Source organism: Vanessa cardui, chromosome 9, assembly GCF_905220365.1.
Source record: "Vanessa cardui chromosome 9, ilVanCard2.1, whole genome shotgun sequence".
NCBI lineage: Eukaryota > Metazoa > Arthropoda > Insecta > Lepidoptera > Nymphalidae > Vanessa > Vanessa cardui.
The window spans coordinates 1,605,915-1,627,086 of NC_061131.1; the positions used below are offsets into that span (position 1 = coordinate 1,605,915).

Consider the following 21,172-nt stretch of genomic DNA (forward strand, 5'->3'; position numbering starts at 1 on the left):
TATACTTTCGAACCAAGTTCATTACTTGTCATGCTTCAATTAATATACAGACTATAAGCGAGAAATTATTGTTCCTATTCAGGTCTACTTAGTGACTGACTGTCTATTAATATCATTACAACACTAAATTAATAATCCCAGCATCAAAATAAATGTTTTATTTGCTGAAAGAAAAAGAATAAATCCTTGTGACATCCAGGCAGGATATATTACATAAATATATAATTGTGTGTTTAAAATAGTTATGTTTAAAAATAGTTTTTATTATTATGTCATAAAAAAAGTTTATGTTATATGTCAATTTCCCTTTTGAATTATATTTTAAATGGAATTACTAGAATTTTCGTGCTGATTTTTGTTTTTCTACAATTGATTCACCTATGAATGTTGTATGCAGTAAATAAAACGAGTTTTTAAAAAGAGCATGGAATCTTTAATTTATACACATAGTATGAACAGAAAAATAGTGCAGTGTTGAACATTATGGTGCCGAAACCCGGGAAGAAATTCAGACTTGATGAAGATTGGACTTAAAACATCGTGCATTCAGTGAAAAACGGATCCTACGTTAAAATAAAGTGCGGTAAAAGACTAGAAGAATCTGTGCAATTGTGGGACTTAGAAAAATAGATTGTGTTCATCTGAGACTACGGATTTTAAAAAATGTGTTATTGATATTAATATAAAGACTGAATTACGTATTTTCAAGATTTCAAAATATAAATTAGTTGATATTGACAGTTCAGAAAATCAAATTATAAAATGGAGTCTACGATTTTAAAACAAGAAGATCAACTAGAAAATTTACAAAAAGCTTTTCGAAATTATAAAAAATCACCAAAAGAAAGGATTACACGGGCGTTCATAGAAACGAAGCTTGAACATATAGAAAAATTATATACAATATTTTTTGATCAACATGCGGAAATAATATCGAAAGTGACAGTCGCCGAAAAAATTAAATTAAATTATTTTAGAAATGAAATCTTTGATAAATATGATGAAGTTTATTTTGAATTTAAGGTAAAGTTAAAAGAAGATCTCGAGCAAATAACATCATCGATGTCAAGGAAAAATTCTTCAAATCAGTCGACGAATTTGTATGAAGTACGATTGCCGCAGATCAATTTGCCAACATTTTCAGGAGATTATGATGAATGGCAATCTTTCTATGATCTCTTCGTTTCGCTCATCCATGAAAATGGAAATTTAAGTGGAGTGCAAAAGCTGCATTATCTAAAGAGCAGTCTTTCGGGAGAACCTGCAAACCTTCTTAAAAATTTATCTACTACAGAAATTAATTATGGTGAAGCATGGAAAATGTTGATAAAGCGATACAACAATTTAAGATATAATACTAATGAGATTATGAAGAAGCTGTTTTATCAAAGAAATGTTATCACTGATTCGGCGGTTAATTTGAAACAACTCTTGGATACCACTACGGCGTGCCTGAAATCGCTTAACAACTTAGGTGTAAACATTGAGAATTGGGACTTATTCATTAATTATTTAGTTGTGTCCAAGTTAGATCAAGAATCTCGCAAACAATGGGAAGTGCATGTTAGTCAAATTGAATCAGACGCCTTACCGATGTGGAAAGATTTATCAAAATTTCTAGAAACTCGCTTTAGAACATTAGAGATGATAAATCCATCAAAACAACTAATCAAGCAGAAATCATTTCATTCTACTTATGAGAGAAATGGAGATATTTCACATACAAATACCTGCACTATGTGTTCTGGATCACACATACTACACCATTGCGAGCAATTTGCAAATAAATCTCCTGAAGAAAGAATTGAGTTTGTGCAAGAAAAGAGATTGTGTTTTAATTGTTTGGGACGTAATCATACAGTTAAGTTTTGTCGCCAATCAACCTGTTGTCGACGTTGTGGAAAACGTCATCACTTTTTGTTGCACATTGAACGAAAACAAGACTTAAATCCTTACGAGTCGAAGGAGCTTAACATTGAAACTGAAACGGAAACTAAGATATCAACTCACTTTACACAGGAGAGACGCAGAGAAGTAATATTGGCCACAGCAGTGGTCAAAATCAAAACCAAAACTGGCTATTGTCAATTTGCACGTGCTCTTATAGATCAAGGTTCTGAGGCATCATTTATCAACGAAGCTACTGTTCAAGCTCTGGGTCTAGAACGGAAATCAGTTAATGGCCTTATAACAGGAGTGGGAGACGGGGAGACACATACAAAGAGTTCGGTTTCATTTATATTAGAGTCGAGATATCATTCGTTTACAATGCCAGTTGAAGCGTTCGTCTTGAGTACATTGACTTCGTTCTTACCAAATAATAGAACTTTAATCACGGACTGGCCAGAAATGGAGAATTTATTACTGGCAGATCCGCAATTTGGAGAGCCAAACAGAGTTGATCTTATTTTAGGTGTGGACATCCTTAGCGAAATCATCTTAGAGGGTCTTAAGAAACATCCATCGAAGTGTGGCCTTATTGCACAGAACACGCAATTAGGTTGGATCTTATCAGGACGTATCGGTAAGACTAATACATCAAATAGAATTATCAATTTCCACCTACAATTGGAAGAGGATCAGCTCTTAACTAAATTTTGGGAGATAGAAAGAGGACCAGAGAATGTAGTTAAGAAAATGACAAGAGATGAGAAAATTTGTGAAGAGTTTTTTGAAAAAACAACAAAAAGAGATGAAGAAGGACGGTACATAGTAAGGTTACCATTTAATGAAGAAGATCCACAGTGTTTTAAAGGTGAAACAAAAGAAATTGCTCTTAGAAGATTTAAACTACTCGAAAGAAAACTAATTAAAAATCCAGACTTATATGATGACTATAAAAAGGTGATAGAAGACTACATAATTCAACATCACATGATTAAGGTTTCGGATTCAGAGATGAACTCTAGAGTATTTTATCTTCCACATCACGCTGTGATAAGAGAAGATAAAGAAACTACCAAGGTTCGATGTGTTTTTGACGCTTCTTGTAAAGGATCTAACAACGTTTCATTGAATAGCTGCTTTATCATAGGACCTAAGCTTCAACAAGATCTTAGACATATTTTAATGAGATGGAGACTTCATCCATACTGTGTTGTGGCTGATATTGTGCAAATGTACAGGCAGATTCGTGTACATGGTGATGATTCAGATTGTCTGAGAATTTTGTGGAGATTTGATCCGAACAAGCCCATAGAAACCTATAAACATGTAAGACTCCCATTTGGTACCTCATGCGCCCCATATTTAGCTGTAAAATGTCTACAACAACTAGCAAAAGATGAAAAGTCCAAGTACCCAATAGCAGCCAAGATAACTTTACAAGATTTTTATATGGATGACCTACTAACAGGTGGTGATGACGAAAATGAGATTATTGAGATTTACGATCAAATGAATAAATTGATGAAGGCTGGAGGCTTTTGTCTACAAAAGTGGTGCACAAATAGCGAGAATTTACTTAATCACATCAAAGCAGATAAAATAAGATCAAATCAAGCTGTAATTTTTAAAGAAAATAATATGATTAAAGTTTTAGGTATATGTTGGAATAAGAATACAGATAATTTTGAATACTTGCATCATGTACCTGAAGCAGATATGCCCATAACGAAAAGAAATGTATTATCGGATATCGCAAGATTATACGATCCATTGGGATGGATTGCGCCTGTCATTATTACAGCCAAGATTTACATGCAGAAGTTGTGGAAGTCTGGCTTAGCTTGGGATGATAATCTTACACCAGACTTGTTGAAAGAGTGGTTAGCGTTTCGATGTGATTTGGTTAACGTAAAAAGCATAATTATTCCAAGATGGTTGCAAGTAAAACGTGGCTATTACGTAGAACTTCACGCATTTGCAGATGCTTCGCAAGCTGCCTATGCTGCTGCAGTTTACATGAAAAGTAAGGATGTAAAAGGGAATATTAGAGTCCATCTAATCACGGCAAAAACTAGAGTTGCTCCAGTGGAGAAGGAAATATCCATCCCACGTCTTGAACTATGTGCAGCTCTTCTTGCAGCCCAATTAATTTTTGAAGTGTCGCAAGTTCTAAACATTCCAAAGGAACGATTACGAGCCTGGTCTGACTCTACCACAGTATTAGCATGGATAACCGGTGAACCAAGCCGTTGGACGACGTTCGTCAGTAATAGAGTGTCAGAAATATTGACTATTCTGAATAGAGATCAATGGAATCATGTCCATTCGAAGGAGAATCCTGCTGACTGTGCATCAAGAGGTATTCAAGCCGAAAATTTGAAGGATCTCAATTTGTGGTGGTTTGGCCCATCATGGCTCAAAGAGATAAATGAGTACGAAACATATAAATCCAGTGATTTTATAACAAACGAGGAACAAAGATCCATTAAGAATATGAGCGCAGTGGTTCAAATAAAGGATGAGGAATTTCTGTGGACGAAATTTTCGAATTTACAGAGACTATTGCGAGTGTTATCTTATTGTCGAAGAGTTCTGCTTTGGAAAATACCAAATAAGATAAGATTTCTACCAGAAAACATTACACCAGAAGAGAGGAACATAGTTTTACAAATTTGTATAAAAGACACCCAAAATTTTCATTTTAAGGATGATATTAATATGCTAAAGAATAATGGATATGTATCAAAATCTAGCAAATTACATACCCTTTGTCCTATTCTTGATGTCAATGGTGTCTTAAGAGTTGGTGGTCGCATTGAACATTCTCAAGCAAGTTTTGATACGAAACATTCTATTATTTTACCTGGTACTAGTCACCTCACAAAATTAATCATACAAGATGCTCATTTAAAACTCTTGCATGGTGGACCGCTGGCAATGCTGAATTATTTAAGGTCAAAGTTCTGGATATTAAGAGCAAGAGATAATATTAAAAAATGTTACAGAAATTGTATTACGTGCCTCAGGTATTCACAACAAAAATCTCATCCATTTATGGGTCAACTACCATCAGTGAGACTGAAACCTGAGAGAGCATTTAAGTCTACGGGAGTAGATTTTACTGGCTTCATAAAATTGAGATTCGCGTCAGGTCGTGGTTCAAAATCTTATAAGGGCTATATATGTGTTTTTATATGTATGGTTACCCGCGCTGTCCACTTAGAAGCAGTTTCCAACCTGTCTACTGAAGGGTTTATAGCAGCCTTTCGAAGATTCGTGTCCAGAAGGGGCTATTGTAAGGATCTGTACAGCGATAATGGTACCAATTTTGTAGGTGCTGATAAAGAATTGAGAGAGATGTTTAATAAGGCTGTTTCTGACTTTTCTAAGGAAATAAAAACGTTGCTAGCAAATGAAGGAACTACGTGGCACTATATACCACCTCAAGCACCAAATTTTGGAGGGCTTTGGGAGGCTTGTGTTCGCTCTACAAAGTATCATCTCAAAAGAGTTATAGGTGACACTACTCTAACGTATGAAGAGCTTTCTACGTTACTAACGCAGATAGAGGCATGTTTGAATTCACGACCGTTGTGTCCATTGAGTGATAGTGACGTATTGCCACTAACTCCGGGTCATTTCCTTATTGGAGAACCATTAATAACAATTCCAGATGAAGATTACTCCAAAGTCAATATTACAGGTCTACAGCGATGGAAACTTGTACAAAAAATGTTAAATGATTTCTGGAAGAGATGGTCAGCTGAATATCTGATTACACTAAATCAACGGTATAAGTGGTCATCGAAGGGAGCTGAACCAGAGATTGGTGATATAGTAATTATCAGAGACGAAAATTTGCCACCCGCCAAGTGGCTACTTGGAAAAGTTGAGAAAAAGCACACGGGGAAGGACAACATCACTCGTGTTGTTACAGTTAAAACCAAGAGCGGTCTATTCAAAAGAGCGTGTAACAAACTTTGTTTTTTACCCATGAGTGAGTCTGTCAGTGATAATTAATTTTAGTTTTCTCATTGTGATTCAGAGTGTTAATATAAATTTATTTACTATAATTATTGTTATACTAGTTTAGTTTTACTGTGTCATGGTGGGCGGTCTTTATATTGTTTAATTTAATTTTATTTGTGAGTAATTTAAAAGAACAAGTTCTTGGTGGGCGGAATGTTTAAAATAGTTATGTTTAAAAATAGTTTTTATTATTATGTCATAAAAAAAGTTTATGTTATATGTCAATTTCCCTTTTGAATTATATTTTAAATGGAATTACTAGAATTTTCGTGCTGATTTTTGTTTTTCTACAATTGATTCACCTATGAATGTTGTATGCAGTAAATAAAACGAGTTTTTAAAAAGAGCATGGAATCTTTAATTTATACACATAGTATGAACAGAAAAATAGTGCAGTGTTGAACATTGTGTTTAAATAACAAGACTTTATATTTTTAAATGTTGAAAAGAGTAACTACTGAGTTTCTTGCCGGTTCTTATCGGTAGGGTCTACTTTCCTTCCCGGTGGTAGCATCACTTAATACATTTGTTAAATGACGATTCAAAAGTGTTTTCAAAAGCCAACTTGAATAAAATATAATTTTGATTTGATTAGACATCGAAACATAAAATGAGAATTACCCATCAATAATATATAACCTAAAATTGACATACAATGTCGTTTTTAAAAGCAACAACACTCTTTAAATGAAAATATCTAAAAATATACGCGAATAATTGATAGTCAAATTGCCAGCTGAAGTTTGATGTCAGCTAAAATAGCAAAGCAAAATCGACAAAACACGATCGAGTACAAACAGGCTATTAATAAAAATACACGTTCCGTAACAGTACAATATCAATACATTTATTGTCTTTCGTATAGACTGTTTCTATAGACAAATAAAATTCTTTAATCAAAAAAAACAAAAAAAAAATCTTCGTTTAAGGTTGGTTTTCTCTAATCAAAATCAAAATAAACTTTATTCAAGTAGGCTTTTACAGGCACTTTTGAATCGTCATTTAACACTTAAGTGAAGCTACAATACCAATACATACTCGTGTCAGAGGAACCCACTCTTATATATACAACATATTTTGTTATATAAGCAAGTAATAAATAAACAAACTTTTAATTAATGTAAATAAAATTAAAGAAAGAATAATACAAATAACTGAAATTAATAATTATTACATGTGTTTTTGAGCTAGGTGAGTGTGATGTAAGTGTATGTGTGTGTATGAATGATTCATGTACATGTGGTATGTGTTTTTTATGCATACAAAATATTGTTTATCTTCTACGAACGAGTAGATCGATCTCGTCATAGCTTTTTATTATAACCATTAATAACCTTAACAAGTCCTTTAAAAATTGACTACAATACATATCCACTTAACATTCGAATTAAAAATCAAAGCAGACAAATAACTGTCTTTCATGCAAGCCTCTAAGCCTCCTCACTATTTTGCAATTATATGTTTGGTATATCTCATACAAGGTCTGACGACCTGGTTAAGGTCTCGAGAAGCCGCTGGTTGCGGGCTGCACAAGACCGGTCGTTGTGGCGATCTTTGGGGGAGGAATATATCCAGCAGTGGACGTCTTTCGGCTGACATGTATGTATGTGTGTATGTATGTATGTATGTAAGTATGTATGTATGTATGTATGTATGTATGTATGTATGTATGTATGTATGTATGTATGTGTGTGTGTATTTATGTATGTCTCATGTGCTTAGCATTGTGCGATAAAGATTTTTTTTTGTCGAATTATTTAATTAATTATTTTATTGAATTATGCTGGTCTTATCGCCGACGCTGCCTCCAGCGAATCTGGTTTCAGTACTGAGCAAATCAGAAGATATCTTAATAAACCTATATAAAAAAAGAATAAATAACAATATCAGAATTAGTAAGATCGAGAGAGTCCACAACGATAATGAAGTCTCAGTACTTGAATCCTATCATAATATGTGACCTAAATCAAAGTTGAATACAATGTTGCGTCATTAAAACGAAAACAAAAGCCTAAAAACTCATAATTGCATCGGATTTTCAGACAATAAACATAATGATACATTTTTAAACATCATTAATTTAAAAGAAACCTCATTAGCTATCTGTAATAAATGCACTTTACCAAATCATTAACATCAAAATCAAAATATTTATTCAGTATAGAATATGATTATGTTTTTATTTCTACAATTGCTGTTTGATAAATTTATATTTTTTGTAAATAAACAATTAAAATGTTGTTGTTCCATGGATGAATCAACCGCTTTATGTATGTATAAGAGCCGCTGAATTGCGGGTTCAAACACAGGTAAACCACTGAATTTTCATGTGCTTAATTCATCTCGTTTTCGACGATGTATGAACACACCGTGAGGAAACCTGCATGTGTCTAATTTCAATGAAATTCTGCCACATGTGTATGCAACAACCTGCATTGGAGCAGCATGGTGGAATATGTTCCAAACTTTCTCCTCAAAGGCAGAAGAGGCCTTAGCCCAGCACTGTGTCACAGGCTGTGACTGTATATATGTGAAAAATAGAAGTTAAGAAATTTTAAAGTAATCATTATCGTATATCGTGTATGCATGTACTTTTCTGTAATACTGCACGAAAACCTCCGTCATTTCCTGGCGCCAACTATGAGAATAATATACAATGAATATGCTTTGATTTCGACTTTATTATTGATTGAAAGTTAAGTTTTAGTACATAGTAATTTACTGGCCAATATTTGGTCGAATTATACGTATATCACGTTATTCTAAAAAAAGGTAAATTGAAATAATTTTCCATTTTACGTCATATATAAGACAATATCCGTCACCTCGTGTTATACTAACATATGATTATTCAAGCCTCGTGGGAGGACGTGTGTTTAATTCAAATTAAATTATACAAACATTTCTTAGAAATCTGACTTAAGTAAGATCGCGCTGAACTCTTATTGTAGAAGCCTTTCTTATTTCGTATTATGTATATATGTCAAAAGATATTATTTTTTAACGTATAATATTTATGTATATATGTAACAGAGCTGAGATGGGCATGGATGTATATGGATAAGAACGCGTGCATCTTAACCGATGATTTCGGTTTCAAACCCAGGCAAGCACCAATATATGTGCCTAATTTGTGTTTATAATTCATCTTTATAAACTTGCATGTATCTAATTTCATCAAAATTCTGCCACATGTGTATTCCGCCAACTCGCTTTGGAACTGCGTAGTGGAATATGTTGTAAACCTTCTCCTCAAAAGGGGTAGAAGGCCTTAGCCACTGCTGGGTATAGTAAAGTGAAGACTTTACTTTTACTATATATTTCAAAATATATTTGTTTTTAACGTGTAATATTTATGCTTGTTTTATACATAAAAACGCCTTTACCATAGCAAGCGGCATGACACTCTCTCTTATACCATGATTTAGGTGTGTATCATTCCATACTATAAAACAAAGTCGATTACCGCTTTCTTAGATCACGCAACGGATTTTAATGCGGATTTTTTTAAAAGATAGAGTGATTCCAGAGAAATCGTTTTTGTGTATAACACATGGACAAAATAGTAAATAAGCCAGAAAAATATTGTATTATATTTAATATCAACATTGCACCAAGCCGGGGCGGATCGCTAGTACTATAATATGGGATACTTGATTAATTCATATTCTTCTTTTTACTGTGAACGAATCACCGATTTAACATCCGATTATCGATACATCGTCGTACATATGTCGAATGCCAATGAGCAATTAAATTTTTAAAAATAATTCAGACATATTAATTATTTTACCGAATGATAATTTTTAAAAACGATTTTACTTTCATTTATAAGATAAAATTATATATAAACATGTTTTTACTTCAAACGCTTTATAATTATTCTTATAAACAAATTAAGAATTTTATTTCAAAAGTTAGAAGCCAAAATGTTACCTTCCCGGTTTGAACCAAAGTTTAAGCGTTAACAAATGAATGTAGCAGAACATAATTACGTAAATTGGATAATAATTATCGCTTGAGAAAATTTAATTCCACAAAACCTTTAAAGGTACAAATACAATATTACACACATAAAACATTTCTATGTGTAAATGTTGTCTGAAGCGGTTGCGTCACTACACTAGAGGATACTGTAAAGCTGTAAATCACGATATCTTGAGCTGGTATTGCAGATAAGATTAATAAAAATATTTTGATTTGTCACTGAAACAATTCTAGAATTATCTAGAAGCAACATCTGCTTCCGTTAGTAGTATTACATTAACGTAGATAGGGAAGCACGCAAAAATTTCCTGTGTGTGATATCGTACCAGTCATATTGTTATCCATTTAGACAATGAGACTAATGAATTTGTATATATTCCTATATTCAAGCTACATACTTGAGTACTGTCTTCTACGAAAGATTGACCAACATAATCAATGTTTGGTCAAAATATACTAAACTAGTAGGCGCCTGCGACTTCGCTCGTTTTAGGGTGTTGTGTGTCATATGTCAGACAAAAAGGATCATTTGTTTCTTGGAGTTCAAGTTTGCTTCGTACCAATTTTCATCGAATTCGGTTCAGCGACTCACTTGGTGGTAGGGCTTTGTGCTCGCCTGGGTAAGTACCACCCACTTATCAGATATTTTACCGCTAAACAACAGTACGCAGTAATGTTGTGTTCCGATTTGAAGGATGAGTGAGCCAGTGTAACTACAGGCACAAGAGACATAGCATCTTAGTTCCCACGATTGGTGGTGCATTGACGATTTAAGAAATAGTTAATATTTCTTACAGCGTCATTGTCTATGGGTGATAGTGACCACTTGCCATCAGGTGGCCCATATGCTCGTCCGCCAACCTTTTCCATAAAAAAGCGATTTAGTTGTGAAAGAGCCGGAAACAGATAGACTTACTTTTACATTTATAATATTAATATAGATTTAATAATGAACTTATTTCAAACACTTACCATTTCGTTGTTAGTAGTTGCTTTTTCCAGTACTTGATCCAGCCATTCCCATTGACGTCGTGCATGCACGCCATTTGCTTCACTGAGGCTAAAGAGGTTCGTGTTTAGAGCTACAATCCTCAGTTTGCTGTGTGACTGCTCTATTGTGTAGTAACCACCTGTGGGATAGATATAAAAGTAAATAGCTGTACAAAATAAATGCAATGCATAATTTTATAAGAGTATCTTTTACGTTATTCTTACTTTATCTAAGATGGCCCAGTGGTCAGAACGTGTGCATCGAAACTGATGATTTCGGTTTCAAACCGAGACAATCACCAATCTATATACATATGTGCTTAATTTGTATTTATAATCCATCGCATGCTCGGCGGAGAAGGAAAACATCGTGAGGAAACCTGCATGTGTCTAATTTTATCGAAATTCTGCCACATGTGCAATGCATGTTCCAAACCCTCAACTCTCCTTACCCCAATAAGTCTCAAATTAAGAGTGGTATGTTAGAAGTAGAACACACATTCACACAATCAAACAAACATGAGCTGGTATACGCGCGTGCACACTTAAAATTTTGATTGTCAAAATTTTGATGTACAAAAATCAAATCAACTCGATAAACTTGTAATTTAAAAATGAAAAACTCAATGTAATGTTTATTTGCATTTTAAATTCACCAAGTTTAATCAAATGTGTACAAATAAGTTCAAAACTGCATAAATTGAAACTAGAATTTACTCTTTTTCAATTTCAGTAAACATTTCGGCGGAGTCAAAGCAAAAATCAAATCGCTTATACCAAAACTCGGTAAAAATCAAGAACGTTCTGGCTGTTTTATCTTTATCCGATTAGCAAAAACTCAGAATAGCTTGGCGTCAAAGTAAAATGCACTCCATTGTAAAGTACCATTCAAATTGAAAGGACTTTTTTTAGGTATTGCAGCGAGCTATTTTGCAAAACAATCAACTGGGAACGATAGGAGATATTTTTAGTAAAGAATTTTAAAAACAGTTAAATAAACGCTAACTTTAATTCAATTTTGATAAAGCTTTTCGAAAAGGAACGGAACGAACATGTTATTAATTGAACAATGAAATAAAGGCTTTTGATATACGAATGAAATGTCCTTAGTAATAATTAACTCCACATAGGTGTTCAATAATTATAAACCGACGTATCATTCCTTCATTATTAGACATTCAAAAATGTATAACATATTTTTTAATGAAACAACTACGCAATGTAAGAACTAATCAGAAACAGACAATAAACATTGTATTGAGCTTTGATATAATTATTATATATACTTGTGCACTCAATTTCAAAACAATCTTTCGATGCATAACTTTGGGGGAGTACTTTGTCTCCGGGTATATGCTAAACAGCAATACTTTATACTCTTGTGGTCTACTTTTAAAGATGATTAAGCCAGTGCGACTGGCACGACAAGTACAGGACAGGAAGCAAGGGACTTAACATTTTAGCTGTCAAGGTTAGTTTTTATGGTTTCAATGCGCTTGCACTAGTAAATATTAACGCCCGAAATACATGCAAAAATTATGATATCAGTAAATATGATTTTTATTATTACGTACCATTTTTCAACGTCTGTAAAGCTTCCATTGGAAGCCAATGACTCCAAAGGTTGGTTAATGTTTCAGACGGTGCGGGATCCGTGTGGCCCAGGACAGGAAAAACGAAGTGGGAACTAAATGTCATTCGAAGAAGCTCCGTCACGTTTCTGATCGCCTGGTACCTGTTCTCTTCATTACTTGAATATTGATCGGCAACGATATCACTAAAATAATTAATCACATATTATAATATAGTCACAAAGTCACCAAATCACTTTTTAAGAGGTAGGTGCTATGTGGTGTGTCAAAATCGGACAGGTGATTTTTACTCCAAAATTGGAAGCCACAAAAAAGTCTTTAAGCATAAATCGATCTTCAAATTTGGATAAAAAGGTAAATCAGACACAGTGCCACAAATGAAACAGTAAAGTACAAAAGCCGGTCTTATCGCTAACGAGCAATGTCTTCCAAGTAACTTTGAAAGTGATCTATGGCGATCGTGATACATAAGTTTTTTTATAACTTTAACGACGCGAATTCTGGTATAAGTGTCTACACTCCTGTTAATTTTTGATATAATGTTTGTGCAATTATAAGTCACAAATTACATCAGACATTATTGTTAAGAGATTTTTTTAAACAATTGGATTCCACATAATTTCCTTTTATAGTCAAGCATAATGTAAGGTAAATTGAGTTGAAGATATTTAGAAGACATCAAGCAGGGATCTAAAGAGATTTGGGTATTAAGGCTTGTAGCGTTTCAAGAGAAGCTTATATCCAGTAGTAAGCTAACATGTACTGATCATTAGGTGATGATCATGATGAGAGTCAAACTATTTTCCAGTTTAGTTGGCATTAAATGGCCACTTACCCCGTCCATAGTACGAATTCAACGTTTTCCGAGTGTCTCGTCCGCATGTATCGTAACGCTGATTGGATGAGTTCGAGAGAGCTATCGCATGAGTAATCGCCGAGGCGCCCGAGTGCCCGGTGGTGACCTGAGCTTCCTCTTTCATCTGCTCTTCGACAATCTACAACATATATCTTATTTTACTATTTGAATTAGGTTTATTTATGATCTCGTTAAAAAATTTAATCAACATTAATGAATTTTATTAGGTTAATTAGCTAGCTATTCCCTACGCTTCCATCCATGTCAACGTAATTTATATGCCCTCGTCCAAAACAGGCTACCTCAATGTTAAATTTGATTACCATATGTTTAAGGTAATCATGTTTTAACAAATAGCCATACATAGCTAATTTTGGATATAAAACACTGGTTAGTTTGACGACCTCCGTGGTCGAGTAGTGTGTACACTGGTTTTCATGGGTACGCCACTCCGAGTTCCTGGGTTCGTTTCCGGGGGTCGTTCGTTAGTTTTCTATGTTGTCTTGGGTCTGGGTGTTTGTGGTTCCGTTGTTACTTCTGATTTTCCATAACACAAGTGCTTTATCAACTTACATTTGAATCAGAGTAATGTATGTCATGTTGTCCAATATTTATTTATTTATTTATATTTATTATTTACTAGCATAGATAAGACAATTGCCCTTTTTTATATACATTTCAGAAAGTGAATATTAATAGTTATTTTATGAATTTCTTCGCTATAATTTTATACCTACGTCTTCTAGTATCACCCTGTGCGGTGTAAAGTGGGTCGTAATGAAAGTCCGTTATATGCCAGAAGTATCCTGAAACAAAAACTTAGGTTATAAAAAGTCTCAAGCATCTATTCAGACCTGGAACATTTTCGCATGAAGAATAGCTCGACGAGAAAGAATGCATTGCTTATGATTATTAAATCAAAACTAAGCAAGGAATTCTAGTTGAAATGAATTAAATAGTATTTTCACTTCCTCGTTAATTTCATGGCTTATAACACTGCAAATTTAAGGCTCAAAATCTGAGTGAGTCATTAAAACGTTATAGAATTTTTCTGTCAATACCAACTCTTGGCCCGAAATTTGGAAGCCTTTAATATTGTACCCGCCCTAGAAAGTAGGTTATTTCTGTACCTAATACCTGAACTGTCTTCCATTGTGACAGACGGTCGAATTGAATTATGAGAGTGATCAAAAGTGTATCTGTTTTGCCCAATACTTATGTAATATATAATCTTCTGGACATCTGACTTGCCTCTATAGACATTCACCGTTGCTGAGACGCAACGATATACAGGATAATGAGATACAGAAAGACAGCTGCACATATAAATCCGGCAATGATTTCACTTTGAAGAGGTCTAACCGTAGGTGTGCAGAAAAGTAGAGAGGATTCTTGATTCGAATTCATTAAATTGTAACAATTTAAAAAAAAATATTAATTTTAAAGAGCTGAGTAAAGTTACTGACCAGTTAGAAAGCGGTGCTAAGCTGTATAAGAAAAAAATAAAAAAATCGTAAACAAAATTAAAGAAAATACCGACAGACTCCATCTCTAACTTAACTAATGTATACCATTTAAATTTTCATTCAAATAAAGTTTTATAATTTTGCCACCAAATTTAGATGTACATATGTGAATTTTCAGTTTAAAAAATTAAAATAGAACCTGTCAAGTTTTGAACTTCCTAAAACTCTTTTGATTTTTCGAGCGACCTCCTTTTTCAATTTTAATTGCAATGACGTAGACATTAAAAATAATTTGATTTTTATTTTTTAAGTGTTGCCATATTATGATGGTTACAATCAGGGTCAATCTTAATGGATGCAAATCGAGTTAATTTTATAATACAAAAATACATTTAGCTTTCAAATATTCATAAATGATTCAGACCCTAGTTCCAGTAATTTAGAACTGGATAAATAAAATGTACATAAATTCAAATATGTATTCAGCATCGAATAATACTATAAATAGTCGTATACAAGGTCCAACTAATTACTACATCCTAGAGGCTTGTCCGATTCCCAGTTAGCCCAAGGGAAAGTCCGGCCTACAAGAGCCTAAAACAACTGCATATTTCATATTCTAATTTAACTACGCTCCATAGCTGTATGTTATTTCAAATCCCAATTATATTACTTTGATATATAACACCGACGTTTTATAGGGTAATCATTGTCCATCACGATTTTGTACAGGTAAAATTATACAGAGTTTTCTTCCCATTCAGCTTTAAATGTAAGAATAATCAAAAAAAATCTCTGAATTTGGGCCGCTTTGACACAGCACTTAGGTATAGTAATTATTAAAAAGATTAAGATTCATAAGATGGTCATAATGCAAAGGTCTACAGGTCGCTTAGTGATGTAAAAAGGTCATAGGATTGACCCTGACCCCTTTGGCTATTGTCGTCACCACTTTTAACAAGTGATATTCTTAAAAGGAGGGGTAATAGGAATATTAGTAATTATAGTATAAATGAGCGCTTATATATATAATGTGAAAGTAAAGGCTTTGTACAACCTACTAATCAGAAATTCTATAGACAATTACAGTCAAGGTAATAAAAGGTTCGTCACCTTAAGATCTATTTTCGTGTGCACAATATGAGCGATTATCTGCTTTACTGATGGAGAATGACATATTGCGTCGCAATGATTTGATGTTTAGATTCAAAAGGTACTAAGAGATTAAGATTTGATACAGGAATGAATTTGAAAACTGACGAAGATGGGCTAGTATAACAACAAATACAAGGGACATAAAATCTTATTTTCCAATGTTCACATATCCAATTGACAATGTGATTAATATATCTTACAGCGTTTATGTCTGAGATGCTGGTGACCACTCAAAAGTCAGAAATCTTTACTCAAAATAGAAATGTTTACACATACCTATTGATAGTCAAAAATCTACCACCGGTTCGGAATTTATCACCCAGGACTCGAGAAGAACCGGCGAAAGGATCTCAGTGGGTCTATTTTTTTTATCTCATGCTTTCGACGCGATATGTAATTTATCAGAGACCATTGACCAATTTGAGAAACTAATATCTTGAACAAAAAAAAAAACAATAAAAAATAGCAGATATATTTTAAATGGCAAATATAAAGAGCGCGACCCCAATGCGAATGGATACACAATTCTAAAAATGGGGCTTGTAAAACACTTAACACAGTAGCTCCGGCCCGCTCCCTCTTAACATTCACTCTTGACATAGAATTAGCGAGCACATTACTGCTCCACAATACGAAGTTGGTAGAGAACTGCCCGGTGCTAATCGAATAGTTTTGTTTAACTCCATATTTTATGCGACGTAATTAGATACGATTTGAACCTATATGTTGGCTGACACCGGCTCCAAATATAGCAATAACTATAACTACATTATATAATCGTAAATCGACTTTTAAGTAGTCTAATATTTTTCATTTCATCTTACTTAGGAGTCTAAAATATATGTTGAATACGCAACAATATCAATAATTATTGTTATTACTTTTTAGTGCACATTTATTTGTTTTAAAACAGTGTTTGGTTTGAAGTCGGTTTCTCTTTTTGTTAAAATTTTTATTTATTCAGTAGAGTTCTATTAAATATCAATGAATGTGTATTATCGGTGAGTGTGTGTATTACGCGTGATGAAATTTGTTGCATCCAGAAAAATGGTTTGAAATTTATGTTTTTATTTCGATTGATTGTTAATGCATACTAGTTTTATAAGTAGCTCTTTATTTAAATCAATAGAGTTGGAAATTTTATTTATTTATTACTATTACCGACTATTATATATTTCTATTTATCACTGTCAAATATGTGAAAAATAAAAGGTAAGAAATAAAACTAGCTATAACGGATTTGAATCGCGTATATTAATTATTTTTAACATCCCGACGTTTCGAGCACTTTACAGCGTTCGTGGTCACGGGTAGAAGAAATATTTCATAGTATTTATTCAATACCGATAATCATATAATAAGTCGAGATGGCCCAGTGGTTAGAACGCGTGCATCTTAACCGATGATTGCGAGTTCGAGCCCAGGCAAGTACATATACATGTGCTTAATTTGTCTTTATAATTCATCTCATGCTCAGCGGTGAAGGAAAACATCGTGAGGAAACCTGCATGTGACAAATTTCATAGAAATTCTGCCACATGTGTATTCCACCAACCTGCATTGGAACAGCGTGGTGGAATATGTTCCAAACCTTCTTCTCAAAGGGAAAGGAGGCCTTTAGCCCAGTGGTGGGAATTTACAGGTTGTTGTTGTAATCATATAATTGGTTACTTACAATCTTAACAGTATAAAATATAATCGTCAATGTCGTTGGTGTCTTATCACAAGCAATTGCTTTATTCATTCAATTAAAATTATATATAGAGAAAACAGTTCGTAGCAAAAGATTGTCCCCTGTGGAATCCTTTCATACAGCAATATCTGATATTTAATCACTATTAGTTTCAATGAACTAGAGGATTTTCGGTACCGAGAATTAAGTCTTTCATTACAATATATTATGAACCTCCGATCGTTGTGTTATTGACGAAGGTAGAGGAAAATTGCTGCCGTCTCGACGACGAATATAATTATCATTGGATAAGTTTCTACGGTGAACTAACAAGTATTTTGATATGAGTCAATATTATATTACTTTCATTGGGCTACATGTGTATGTTAAGGTATTTATTTGATTGTGAAATTACTGTTTATTCAATGATGTGAGAGGCTAAGTAGATAGTTAGTACGTATCTTTAATTTGTGTTTATTGTTGGGTTTTTATAACGTTAAATATAACAATAACCATAACTACGTTATATAATCGTAAATCCACTTTTAATTAGTCTAATATTTTTCATTTCATTTTACTTAGGAGGACTCTAAAAAATATGTTGAATACGCAATTATTTTTATTACTTTTTAGTGCATAAATTCATTTGTTTTAAAATAGTGTTTTGGTTGTAGTCGGTTTTTCTTTTTGTTAAAATTTTTATTTCTTGTTCCAGTGATTATGGCACGATGGCAAAATATACAAATCTGTTATGTGTCATTTTGAAAAACTCAAATAAAAAAACGTTACTTGTCGGTTACAAGGGATGCTACGACTGTATAATATAAAAACAATTAAAAACGTAAATAGAACTAAACGTAAACTAACGTAAAGTTAAATGGTATAGACAAAATCCAATTCAAAACAGAAACAAAATATTAGACATTAAAATTTTCGATTAAACAAATTTTATCATTTTGCCGTCAAATGTTAATGAGTTACTGCAGTTTACAATGAAATAAAAAAAGAAAATATGTCATAGGATTCGAAAACCAAAACCTTTTGAAAAGAGGAAAAGTTTGGGAGGAGACCCACTAGTAATTTCTTAATGGTTAACGTTTCTTACAACCCGAAAGTATACGAATATCACTTACTGTCCGGCCGAGGCCAGTTTTTATAAACAAAAACCTATAGTGAATAGTTTTGCTGGTAAATTGGTTCTCCGCCACCATACGGGTTATCGAAGCGCTCACGTCTTGATTGATAGATGCGCTTAACATAAATTCCCTCAGGCGGCTCTTACGATATCGACGGCTTGAGAACTGCCTCCATTTTGAAATAAGTCTACTGATAATTGATTAATTTCAATTTAGGACGAATTTTGGTCGAGTAGTGTGTACAACGGTTTTCATGGATACGCCACTTCGAGGTCCCGGGTTCGATTCCCGGCCGAGTCTATGTAAAAAATTCATTAGTTTCCGATGTTGTCTTGGGTCTGGGTGTTTGTGGTAACGTCGTTACTTCTGATTTTCCATAGCACAAGTGCTTTATGCGTGCAAAATTTTAGTATTTTAATTAAAACCCCTTTTGATGATTACGGGTTCAAACCCAGGCAAGCACCACTATATAAACATGTGCTTAATTTGAGTTTATAATTCATCTCATACTCGGCGGTGAAGGAAAACATCGTGAGGAAATCTGCATGTGTCTAATTTCATCGAAATTCTGCCACATGTGCATTCCACCAACCCATTGGAACAGCGTGTTAGAATATCTTCCAAACCCTCTCCTTAATGAAAGAGAAGGCCTTATCCCAGCAGTGGGAAATTTACAGGCTGTTGCTTTTACTTTACTTTAATTAAAACCCGATGTATTCAAGCTGAAGGTAAATAACTTGTGAATTTCATCCTTTTTTTGAACGAATTATTAGAATCGTGAAACTTGTAGTCCATACTTATATTATTAATGCAAAATAACTGTCTCTTTATCTGTAGCTCTTTCAAGGCTACGCTGCTCAACCGAATTTGATTGAAGGCTTCTTATTATGTCTAACACCTAACAACTAACCCTTAATACACAAGCGAATACGCTAGCAGTAGCTAGTATGTAAATTTCATATTATTATAAACAAAATCATAAAGAAGTTTTTCATTAATATTAAAGAGTCGCATGCTAATATATGTAATGTTCGTGTTATGTTTTGGTCTAACATTTTACTATCTCGATTTGTTCTTTCCTAACATATGTAAACAAAAACGGTAAAACTGCACACGACAATAACTTTAACATACATACCGGCCCGGCTTCATATAAGTGCAATTTATTTATAAAAATAATGATATGTTACAAATGTAGCTTTCAACTATAAATAAATAAATAATAAATAAATATGAGACAACATCACATACATTACTCTGATCCCAATGTAAGTAGCTGAAGCACTTGTGTTATGGAAATCAGAAGTAACGACGGTACCACAAACACCCAGACCCAAGACAACATAGAAAACTAATGGTAATCTACATCGACTCGGCCGGGAATCGAACCCGGGACTTCAGTGTGGCGTACCCATGAAAACCGGTGTACACACCACTCGACCATGGAGGTCGTCACGTATTTCTATTTGATCACTGGTTCCGTATACAACAAATAAAAATACTTCTATTTTCCTCGTTATAATATTGATAAATATTTATAAGTAAAATTATAAACCGTTTTCAGGGTTCCGTAGCTATAAAGGAAAAAATACCCCTTTTAAGGTCATTTCGTTTATCTGTCAAGATTCTTTTCTTAGGAAACAAATTATAAAGTTACATAGATATAAGTTATACAGATATGGTGGTATATGTAACATTTTGTGTACATTTGAAAAAAGGAATCTAAACATACAGGCATTTATAAAATTTTGGCGAGAAGCAATACCTTGTAAAGGTATATAAAAAATCCGAAAATCTTAAAATATTATTACAACAGTATCTGTATCTTTCAAGCGGTACGGAACACTCAATGCGCTAACTCGAATCGCCCTTATCCATTTTTCTTTTATAACAAACGGATTACAAATTAAAAGGACTTATGTGCTTCTGCTTTTATTTACATTGCAATACTGAAATGATCGAATGTGTAATGAAAATTTGATATTGTATTATAATCAAATACGATTTTGTAGTTTAAATTAATTGTATTTATTGCTCATTACGTTTGTTTTGTTATTTAACTATTATACTAATAAAATAAATCTTAAATTATTGAATGTCTATATTATACCTAGCATTAAAAATTGCAAAAATTTTGTTTTTATTTGTTTAAGATTACTACACCGGACGATCAACACGAATTTATCAAACTAATATCCAAACGCTGGCGATTATCATCCAACACACCATCCAACGTTTTAAATCATTACATAGTATAAAAAAACGCTTACAGCTACTGTCAATACGTATGCTCCGACCTTTAACATTACACAATGAATTTTGATGCGAATTTTGAGTTTTTAAAATAGATAGAGTGATTCGAAAGGAATTTTGTATATATACATGGACAATATGGTTAACAT

The 21,172-nt window shown here is 33.4% G+C and overlaps 1 protein-coding gene across 2 annotated transcripts in view; it reads right to left on the bottom strand.

The window, feature by feature from the left end:
- Positions 1–21,172, bottom strand: part of LOC124532271 (acid sphingomyelinase-like phosphodiesterase 3a) — a 129,549-nt gene that overhangs the window by 21,228 nt on the left and 87,149 nt on the right. For both annotated transcript variants that reach the window (XM_047107081.1, XM_047107082.1), the window contains 4 exons: positions 14,079–14,147; positions 13,321–13,480; positions 12,468–12,670; positions 10,876–11,033 (listed from right to left, as the gene is read on the bottom strand). In XM_047107081.1, coding sequence (XP_046963037.1) covers positions 10,876–11,033; positions 12,468–12,670; positions 13,321–13,480; positions 14,079–14,147 — 590 coding nt within the window. The remainder of the gene's footprint in view (positions 1–10,875; positions 11,034–12,467; positions 12,671–13,320; positions 13,481–14,078; positions 14,148–21,172) is intronic.